This window comes from Lutra lutra, chromosome 6, assembly GCF_902655055.1.
Source record: "Lutra lutra chromosome 6, mLutLut1.2, whole genome shotgun sequence".
Taxonomy (NCBI): Eukaryota; Metazoa; Chordata; class Mammalia; order Carnivora; family Mustelidae; genus Lutra; species Lutra lutra.
The window spans coordinates 35185647-35196590 of NC_062283.1; the positions used below are offsets into that span (position 1 = coordinate 35185647).

The window sequence follows — 10944 nt, forward strand, 5'->3', positions numbered from 1 at the left end:
TTTTTTTTAAATTATAAATGAGGGTGGTAATATTCTTTAGGAATATAATTTCCATTCTGGAGAAGTCTGGGGCCTTTTCCTTGATTGTGCTTGGTCACCTTGAGTTCTCAGTTTCTAGCTGTGGGGAGGGGAAGACAGGTTCCTCTTTCTGTTCAGGAGCATTTGTGAAGTCCATCCAAGTGTGCTGGTGCATCGGGTGTAGAACAGAGTAAGCTGGAGAGATGTGGTGCCTGCCCTGAGCGGGACACCATCTAAGGTTCTGAGAAAAGCATGTCCATGAGGGACCTGCAGACCTACTAGGCTCTGCTGAGTCCTGTGTATCCAGGTGACCTGGGTGGCCAGGCGTGGCCCTGTCAGGAAAGAACTCAATTATTAGCAAGTGGTTTTCCTGGGATGTCTGTCCCAGGCATCTTTTTCCATGAAGCCTCTATTGGGAGGCTCACCACGCAGGGAGGCCCAGAGAGCAGGTTGTGGTTTTGTCAAGTTGCATTGTCATTCTTCTTCCTGGGGTCCTGGTGATGAAGCAGTCATATTTTTCCAAGGAATACCATCCTAGGGTTCTAGTCCAGAGGTCAGCAGACTAACATATTGCCTGTTTTTTTGTAGGGCCTGCAGGCTAAACTGGTTTTTACATTTTTAAATGATTGAAAAGAAAATCAAAAGAAGAATGATATTTTATAACACATGAAAATTGCATGAAATTCAAATTTCAGTGCCTAAAAATAAAATTTTATGGGGACACAGCCATATTCATTCCTTTACAGAATATCTATGGCTGTTTTCATGCTGCAACAATAGAGTTGAGTAGTTGCAACAGAGACCATGTGGACTGTAAAACCTAAAATATTTATCGTTTGGCCCTTTACAAAACAAGTTTGCCGACCTCTGGTCTAGTTGTAAGAACTAAGGAAAGGCCAGGGAAGAGGAAGGGTGGAGGGGATGTGACTGACTCATTCCTGGGTTGCCCCAGTCAAATGGAGGCCACAGGCAGGCCTCCTGGGCACCATTCCAAGTCCCCTTTGGGTGCTGTCTCCTCCCCTCCCCCACCCCCAGGCAGAAGCCTCCTGATGCCCTTTGAAGACCGCGGAGACCTGGAGCCCCTGGAGCTGGTGTGGGCCAAGTGCCGAGGCTATCCCTCCTACCCTGCCTTGGTGAGTCTGCCCCAGACACCACTCTCCTCCCTCCCCTGGGCTGTTCTGGCCCCTGTCTTGCCTTGGGGGCTTATCTGATTGGATCAAGCCAGCTGAGTACGGTGGGGGTCAGGGTGCCTTTAGCCACAGAAGAGAGGGAGGTTTTACCCCAGCCTGGGTGGGTCAACCCATCAAGGCCCCCAGCTTGGAGCACTCAAAATAGGGTAAAAGTATGAAGACAGAGACTTGGGCTCACAAGGATTTAAAAGCATTTATTTATTTGCTTATGCATAAAAGTAATGTATGCTTGTTGTAGAGAATTTATTAAACATTTGTCATGCAAATTCTTGAAATACTGAGGAAAGTATGGTTTTTCTCATGTTGTGGGGAAGGAAATTGAGGGTCTGTCTGTTGCCTGTGGTCATCTAGCTATTAAATAGCAGGGTTGGAATTTGAGCCCAAGGCTCAACATGTGTGATGGCAAAGCCTGTGTTCTGAGCCACTACGTTCAAAATCACCCATAGTCTCATCTATTCGGAGATTACCTCCTGGTGTGTAGCCACTCAGCTTTTTAAAAAAATGCATAAATATGAGATCCTGCTCTGTTTAACCTCCCTTTCACTTAACAGTGTACCATGAACACGCATGTCTTGTGCCATTAAACATTCTTTATCAACATCACTTTAATGACTGCATTATCCTCAGTTGGATGCATGCACCTTATTTAACCATTCTGTAGTTGGTCATTTAGGTTGTTTTGAGTTTTTCACTATGACAAATAGCTGGCAGTAAACATGACTATAATTTTACTTTGTGCACATCATGATGATTTCTGTACAGTGAATTCTTAGAGGTGCCTTCTTGGGGCAAAGTCTCTGCAAAATTCTGATACAAATTGCCAAGCTGCCCTTTAGAAAGTTAGTTTCAGTGTCTACTCCCACCAGTAGTTGCTAAAATTTCTCATTTTTTCCATAGTAGCAGTAGCTAAAAATTCCGTTTTTATCACCTTGATTGTTATTTCTTAGAGCTCCCTCTGTACTGTGGAGGTAATGTCCATCTGGCACTGGAAGATAGTGATTCTAAACCTTTGGGGCATGCCAGCATCATGGAGGAATTTTTTAAACAATATGGATACTGAGGCCCTATCTCAGAACGACCCAGTGAGAATAAGGCCAAACTAAGCAATGAATATTTTCTTAATTTTAATTTAATTTACTTTTATTAGAGAGCAGCACGAGATGGGTTGGGGGAGAGGGAGAGAGAGAATCTTAGGCTCCATACTCAGTGTGGAGCCTTATGTGGGGCTTGATCTCACGACCCCAAGATGATGAGCTGAGCTAACATCAAGAGTTAGGTGCCTAACTGACTGAGCCACCAGATGCCTCTAGCTATAAATGTTTTTTAAAAACCTTCCCAGATGATCTGTAATCAGGGTTGTGAACTACCCTGACAACTGCTTGCATGTATATAGGGTTCCGGGCTTCTCACGGTTCTTTCGGGTCTAATAGCAGCTTCTTAAGGTCACGAAGGCGGAAACTCTGACCCTTTTGGGCTGGAGGAGGCTACAGCTCTAAGAGGTTGTACAACTTGCTGGGGCCATACTGGAATGCCTTTTGCCTACCTCACTCCCCCTATAATGGCAGGTGGGGGGATCCACGCAGTGATCCAACTGCTGAGGAGGTTGGGCCTGGGGTCTGTACCCTGTTGTCACTGAGACCGCAGCGTAGTTGCCGAGGAAGTGCTTAAAGCTGTAGAGGTTTGATACTGGTTTTTTTAAGTCTCACAGTGCAAAAACAAACAACAACAACAGAAGTCTAAAACTGGTCTCTTTTTTTCCCTTTTTAGTTATCTTCTTTATCATAACATTTTCTTTCATGATTAAATAAATTCAGCCACCACCTGAGAAAACCCACCTCCTGAACACAGCCTGTATTTTTATTTTGGTTTACGCTCTCCCAGTTCTCCTGTGCATTCTTAAATGTGTACTTGTGTCCATAATGAATATACAGTTTTCGAACGGTTTTTTTTGGCTTTTGTTTTAAAAAAAGTCTTTTTCTGTAAAATAATGTGCCTGTACTATAGAAGTTTTGGAAAAGTAGCAGGAACCCCACCATTCTAGCATGTCAGCTGTAAGCGTTTTGCATCATGTCTTGTCTCTGTTTATGTAGTAAGGCTCTAATAATAGTGTATGTAGACGTTTATTAGATAATGTGTTAAAGTGTATCACAAGCCACGTTGTTTTACATCTGCATAACATTTGAGCGAATGGTCCATCATTTGTTATTTTGGGACATATTTGCCTGTATCTTCTTTAAAAAGGGAGGAGAGCTCTCCTTGAGGGGCGACTTACACACCTTGCTTCTGCCCGGGGCAGGGGCAGGGGGTGGCATTTTTCACCATCTGCCCGCTCTCCTCCCTCCCTTTCCAAGGCAGGAACCAGCATGGCTTTAGTGAAGAGTGGCCACACTATCTTGTTCAATTGAGGAAGTTCAGGCGGGCTTGTGTGGTGGTTCTCATTAGGACCTTTAGCTTTGGTACCAGGGGGGACAGACAGGCTGGGAGATAGAGTTTTGACCAAACTACACAGCTTGGGGCAGGGTAGGGGTGGTTCTTCCTTAGAGCACACTCTTTTTTTTTTTTTTTTTTTAATTTTTAATTTTTTTTTCAGCATAACAGTATTCATTATTTTTGCACCACACCCAGTGCTCCATGCAATCCGTGCCCTCTACAATACCCACCACCTGGTGCCCCCAACCTCCCACCCCTTCAAAATTCTCAGATCGTTTTTCAGAGTCCATAGTCTTAGAGCACACTCTTAACCAAAACACCTGCTTTCAGCTGCTTATCTTGAGAGGGAAGTAGGGAAGCTGGCAGACACCCAAAGGTAAATAGCCAGAGCAGTTTATTATGAGAACAGGCCCACTGGGACAGGGTATAGATATTAAGATTGTTCCATCTCTGGAGAAAGCTGCTTCCTCAGTACATTTCCAAGCCCCTCTGGCCTCAGCACACAGAGATGATCAGCCCACTGTTTTGGAAACGAGGTCTGTGTAGGGCAGCAGGCAGCAGAGGCTCAAGCCACTGTGGCCACAGCCAGCCATGTCCTCCTGTGCCTGGTGCTTTCCTCGGTCAGCTGCTAGCTAGCTGTCAGCAGACTTCTCCACATCAGTAAGAAGATGAAATAAGATGGTGATGTGTGAATAAGTAGGAGCTTTGGTCACTGTCAGTGCTTCCTAGAGCTAGAGGTCACGCTTGTCAATGTCACCAGGCATTTTGCAGAGCCCCTGTCCTGTGGAGCTTGCAGCCCCGAGCATTAATTCCTCCGGTGGCCCTTCTTTCTAGCCACATCATTCCCCTCTCTCCAGCAACCCTCCAAGTTCAGTCTTACAGCATTTTTCTGATGCCCACAAATGTACCTAGTCCACATAGCAGGCAGAATATAGTCAGAAAAATTGTGGGGAGCCAGGGCCTCTGGTAGGTAGAACCAAAGGGATGGGCCCTGATGCTGTTGCAGAAGCTCCTTCCTAGCGGTGGTGTCTAGGAAGGCCCCGGAGCCTTTGATATGAATTGCAAAGGTTTTAAAGGGAAATTGACAAGGGCAAAAATGGCCTCTACTCCCTTCCCCTAAGGGACATTGGGAAGAATGAATTTGCCAGTCTGGCCTGGACATCACAGATACCCCCTCAATTCTGACACACACACACCAGTGTCCCCTCCCCCACCTCCTCCCCTCACCCCCGGATTCACATTGCTTCTGTTTCAGCTCTGGGCCCCAAAGGTTCATGGAGCAAGCTCACTCATTGGAAGAATTGACTGAGCAGGGCTAGAGGATTAGACCAATGAACTGGGAAAGGAGAGCCGAGACTTCCATTTTGGGGCTCTGGGGGATCACAGAAGAGGTCAGCCCCCTTCATCACTTGGTTGTGGGCCTGGCTAAGGCCCTACATAGCTTGGTGGGGGGCAGGTTCAGGAGGGAGTCCTGGTGCAGCATGCTCTGCTCACCCCCTCCACCCACAGCTGAGGGCCATCTTTTTTCCTGCCTCCAGATCATCGATCCCAAGATGCCCCGGGAGGGCCTCCTGCACAATGGTGTCCCCATCCCTGTCCCCCCTCTGGATGTGCTGAAGCTGGGAGAGCAGAAACAGGCCGAGGCTGGAGAGAAGCTCTTCCTTGTCCTCTTCTTTGACAACAAGCGCACCTGGTGAGTGGGTGCTCCCGCCAGGAGGTTGCACCAGTGTGTGGGCTGCGGGCCCGACTGGGAGGCTCTGCACACACTGCCATGCTGGGGAGGTCCACGGAGGGCTCTGGACTCCATAACCCTGCCTCCACCCAGGTAAGGTGAAGCATTACCAGCAGCTGGCTGCCCCTGGCACGTTAATAGTAACTGTCTCAGGTCAGATTCCCTGGGAAACCCCCTGAGGTGGAGATTTCTATCAGGAGGCTTACTGGGGAGAGCTGTGGGGATGAGGGATGCAGGGCTGGGCAGAGGGACCTGTGGAACAGGGTCACACTTGCTACAGAGGCCTCCGCTGTTCCTCAGGGGAGCTCGGGAGCTGGAGGCTTGTTAGTCATGTCAGGATTTGGGTCTATGCATCTGTGCCTTTGTATGCTCCTGTCAACTAGTCACTGAATGCTGGCTGCCCCTGGGTGGGGGTTGGGGGGGGTCACCTTGGCCAGGTAGCTCCCTTGGTGGAGGGTGATTCCTGGAGAAGATTCAGCTGAGAGCCTCCCCATGGATGTGGGCATGTGTGTCTTAGTCCTCGGGTCAGGGGATGTGGAGGTGGAGTGGTTCTGAGCAGTGCAGGGTCCATGGCAAAGGGCTTACTTGCCCTTCAAGATCTCTCTTAGCAGCAGGAAACTTTTTTCACTTCTGCTTCTATAGAATGAGAAGGTAGGACTAGCCAGTCCAGATAATAATAGCTACCACTAATTGTTTACTCCGTGTCCTTATGCAAATTGATTTACATACATAATCTCATTTAACTCTCATTAAATCTTCCATCAAACTCCTCCAATCCATTTTGCAGCTGAGGAAACTGGGGCTCAGAAAGTTAAGACCCCCATAGCCAGAACTGGAATACAAACCATGATCTGGCTCCAAAGGCTAGCTTTTAACCATATGTTAGATTCACCTGGGGATCTTTAAACACACACACACACACACACACACAGACACACACCAGGTGTGGTCGCCACCAAGGAATCATTGATTCTTGGTATCAGCTCCAGTTCCTAGCCATAGTTCCCTGATGTCCCAAGGCAGGGTGAGGGCTAACCCTCATATGGGCCTCTCTTGGCTCCTGGGTCCTGACAGCCCTAAGCAGAGTGAGTGGGGCTCAGGGAAGGGCCTGGCTGCAAAACAAGTCCTTTGGAGACGACCTGCCTGGAGTGTCCCAGTCTGTCTCCTCCTGTTCTGTCGCCTCCCCTGGCTTTACTTGTCCTAGGCAGATGGCCCAGAGGTACCCCCTCATGTGACCCACCACACCACAGGCCTCTTGCTGTGCTTGTGTTTTAGGCAATGGCTTCCAAGGGACAAAGTGCTGCCCCTGGGTGTGGAAGACACTGTGGACAAGCTCAAGATGCTGGAAGGCCGCAAGACCAGCATCCGAAAGTCAGTGCAGGTGGCTTACGACCGTGCAATGATCCACTTGAGCCGGGTCCGGGGGCCCCACTCCTTCGTCACCTCCAGCTACCTGTAAGGGCAGGGCCTGGCCTGCGTCTGCCTGTCCTGCCTCTGTCCCATGAGGAACAGAGGCCTCTTCCTGCCCCAGCCAGTCGTATGGCCGGCAGCTTCCCCCCTCCATGGCAGGCCAGGGACTGGGTTGTGTCCTCCCCACGGGCAAGGCCCCAGTTTTGACCAACTGCGTGGTTCCCCTGGTGGGCCTGCTGTGTGCCAAAAACTCCCACCTGAGCTTGCTCAGGGGCTAGTCCACTGAAGAACCAGTTAGAAGTAGAAATAGCTATGAGGCTTAGGCCCAGCCAAGGAGATGGACCTGAGCCCAGAATGCAAGAGGTCCTAGGCTCTTTCTCAAAGGTGTGCCTGGCCCCTTCCTCCCCACTCCCAGCTAACTATGCCTCAGGGCAAGTGAGGCTCTGACATTGACCCCAGAGGTGCTGTGGATACACGAGGGTCCTGCAGGGAAGCTCACGGAGCTTACCCTCTCTCCCCTCATCACCCATTCTCATACCTCTTCCCTGTCCCATCTTCTGCACAGTGCCGTCTCTCTTTTTCCCATGTTCCTTTCCTTTCTTTTGTGCCAAATGGACAGAAACCATCACCAAACTGGTCTTTTTTTTCTTCTTCTTCTTTTTATGTCTCATTCCCTTTGAGGCCAGCTGCTATGCTAGGTGGGTGCCTCCGCCTGGCTCCTCAGGGCCCAGGACAGAGGGCAGCCTACCACTTGGGTGACCCCTCCACCAGCACTTCCCCCCACCTGTATTTGCTGCAGACACACAGTTGGGGCCAGGCTCTGAAGGCTTGCCCCCTTGACCGAGGCGAGGCCCCTCTTCCCCTCTCCTTGTGTGCTGAGTGGCGGGCTGAGGCTTGATGGGCTCCTGTCAGACCAGGCTGGTTGGCCGAGTGTCCATCTGTCCACTTGGATGGCGAGGGCTGTGGGGTGCATCTGTGCTCTTCAGCTGGGTCTAACCCCTCCTGTTCTGTCTCTGTGGGCCTCACTGTCTGCCACCATGGATGGTGGGGCCCGCAGTCCAGCCGCCCCCTGCCTGCGCTCTGCCCTGCCCAGCCTCTGCTGCTCCCGCTCCCGCACTCCAGGGGACACCATGCTTTTGTTTCTCACTCTCTGTCCTCTTCCCTTTCCTCCTTTCAACTCCCCTCCCCACCTTCACCTTCTCAAAAATGGAAGGAAAAAAAAACAACTGTGAAACGGGGAATGCTGACTGACAAACCAACACAACTTTCAGAGGCTTCGATGTCTATTCTCTGGATGATTCTTTTCACCTCTTAAGCACCAAAGCCGCCAGGTCGCAGGCCACTGATCGCCATGTTGATTTTTAATCTGATGTTCTTTTTAATTGTTTTAAATTTTTCATAGGGGAGTTTTGGACAAAACAAAGTCACTGGGGAGATCACTGCCATTTTTACACACTCGACTTTTTAAAAATACAACCAACCAACCACCACAACTTCTTATACATTTGGGACACGAGCCAGAGTTTAAAAGGGAACCAACAAAACTCTCTATAACATAAAGGATGGGGTTTTGGATTTTGTACAATAATAAAAATACAATACAGCATATGGCTAGGGAAGGACATGGTGTATATAATTGTAAAATACTGTTCTAAATTATTGAGGCCTATAGTTTCCATTACTGGAGTCCTCCGTTGTGTGGCTGTTTTAAATGCACACAGTTTAAATGCCCAGGTTTGTTTAAAGGAGCCAATGCGTCCCCCTCTCCCCAGGTAGTCGGTCAGCTGTGGATTCTGTGACCTTTGTCTCAACCTGTGTTATAAGATCTCGGGGCTTTCTCTCTCTTTCTCTCTCAGTGTCTCTTTCTTCCCCCGAACACCTTCTCTTTCTTAGTCTCTTTTTTCCCCCAAGCTCCTTCACTCTTCCAGTCTCTCTCTGAGTCTTATTTTTAAAACTGCTCTTTTAGAATGGGAAGCGGCTCAGATCCTGCTGTGGCTCGGGGCCTACGTGTCTCAGTCGCGTCTGCTGTGAAGCACACGATGCTCTATTTATTGTAGAAAGTGACTTTATTTGCTTTCTAGAATTGTTTATAACAGATGGTATAAGAGAGGTAATAAACAGAGAAAAATCTATGCTTGTAAAAAATACAAAAGTTAATTTTACCTACTATAATATGACTGTCTGAAACTTATTTTCTCTCTGAGAAATAAATGTTCTAATGGGCAGTAATTGCTGTGCTGTGTTTGGTGTCGTCCGTGGGGGCCCGCCCCTCGCTTCCTAATTTCTGTAGCCCACCCCCTCCTCAGAAGGCGGGAGCCATTAAGAATGGGGCTGTCTAGCTGTTTCAGGCTTCCAGCTGGAAAGGACTCTGTCTGTCTCTTGGACCCCCGGGAGGGGTGTGAAGGTGGGCTCCAACATTGTTTCCCTCCCAAATAGCACCAGCCTCTCAGTCCTGTGGAAGGTCCAGCCTATCGGCCCATGGCTCAGCTTTCCCGTGGCCCTGTTCCTTCGGGAGCATCTGTTCCTCATGCAGCAGGAGATGTAGCCCCGTGTCTCTAGCACCTGTTTACCAAGCTTGCCAAATCTGAGACTAGAGGATGCTCACGTCTCCTCTGTCATTGTTGCTGTCCCCATTCTATAGATAGCTGGAACACACAGGCCTAACGTGGGCCTGGCTCCTCCTGGCTCGCCAGAAGGGATCCTAGCGCCAACCTGGTCTTCATTTTGCAGATGACCAAACAGATCAGCAAGATTAAAAGCCTTGTCCAAGGCCAGCCAGCCAACTAATGGCAGCAGAATCCCATGACAAGGATCTGGCCAAGGGTTTCCTGGTGGGCTCCACAGCATCTCAGGGCTATGCTGGCCTTTTCTGTACCAGCCCCCCTCTCTCACTGGCCATATATAGCTCCAGCGTTTCTGGAAAGGGACATCTTGAAGAGCAGAGGGTGAGTTCCCAGGGACAAACTGCTCCGTTGCTGGGCCCGGGACAGCATTTCCCCATCCCCTCCCCTGTCCCATCTCTGCTCCTGCCTGGCTCCTGTGCTTGGCTGAGAGTTACGTGTCACAGCAGGGTGACTGGAGGACAGAGGTCTCCGGATCGCCTCCTCCACACGGCCTTCAAAATTCTCACTGAAGTCACTAGAGTGTAAAAGTGCTTAATGTGATAATGCATGGTATCTGCCATGCACTGATAATTTTGGAATTATGCGTTGGGGGTGCAGAGATGCACACCCCCGGCCCACAGGATGCAGGTCCATAGGTGGCTCACAGCCTGATTCCTGAGACATGTTGCGGACAGCTCTGAACAAGAAAGCTGGTGTGAGGCTCCCACAGAGGGGAGGAGTTCAAGAAAAGACACCACGTTTGGTTGAATAACAAAAGAAGGGAGTTGAGGGAAATTGGAAGGGGAGGTGAACCATGAGAGACTATGGACTCTGAAAAACAATCTGAGGGTTTTGAAGGGGCGGGGGGGTGGGAGGTTGGGGGAACCAGGTGGTGGGTATTGGAGAGGGCACGGATCGCATGGAGCACTGGGTGTGGTGCAAAAACAATGAATACTGTTATGCTGAAAAGAAATAAAAAATTTAAAAAAAGCTTTCAGAAGAATGCAGCAATTCAGTCAACCCTTTAAATGGGCTTAAAAATCCCTCTATATAAATTTATATTTTGAATTACAAAGGCAATACTTAGGGCAAGATGGGACGCTCACCCTATAAAACCGTTTTGAAGATTTTATTTTATTTTATTTTATTTATTTGACAGACAGAGATCACAAGTAGGCAGAGAAGCAGGCAGAGAAAGTGGAGGAAGCAGGCTCCCTGCTGAGCAGGACCCTGGGATCATGACCTGAGCTGAAGGCAGAGGCTTAACCCACTGAGCCACCCAGGAGCCCCTATAAAACCATTTTGAACAGAAAGGGAGAATGACCAGAGGGGCAGGGTTTTAGCAGGTGAGGATGAGGAGAAAAGGCCTTGTAAAGAGAGGAAGCAACACAGGCAAAGGCAGGGCTCAGGGAGCTTTGGCGGGTGCTCTTCTCCAGTGACTGGTGGCCTTCTCTCTCTCCGTCTGCCTGGTGGCCACTGAGATCACAAAAGGGTGTGATGGCGTTCAGAGCCCTGTCCCTCACGGGCTGTGTGACCTCAAGCATGGTACTCAGCTTCTCTG

At 49.3% G+C, this 10944-nt stretch overlaps 1 protein-coding gene across 5 annotated transcripts in view; it reads left to right on the forward strand.

Annotated features, from left to right (window-relative positions):
* BRPF3 (bromodomain and PHD finger containing 3) overlaps window positions 1-9009 on the forward strand; it is a 35177-nt gene extending 26168 nt beyond the window's left edge. For 3 of the 5 annotated variants that reach the window (XM_047733552.1, XM_047733553.1, XM_047733554.1), the window contains exons 11-13: window positions 1054-1151; window positions 5177-5331; window positions 6646-9009. In XM_047733552.1, coding sequence (XP_047589508.1) covers window positions 1054-1151; window positions 5177-5331; window positions 6646-6829 — 437 coding nt within the window. In that variant the 3' untranslated portion in view covers window positions 6830-9009. Of the gene's footprint in view, window positions 1-1053; window positions 1152-5176; window positions 5332-6645 lie in introns of those variants that run through there. The other 2 variants (XR_007128119.1, XM_047733556.1) reach the window with 2 other exon arrangements.
* Window positions 9010-10944: the final 1935 nt, after the last annotated feature.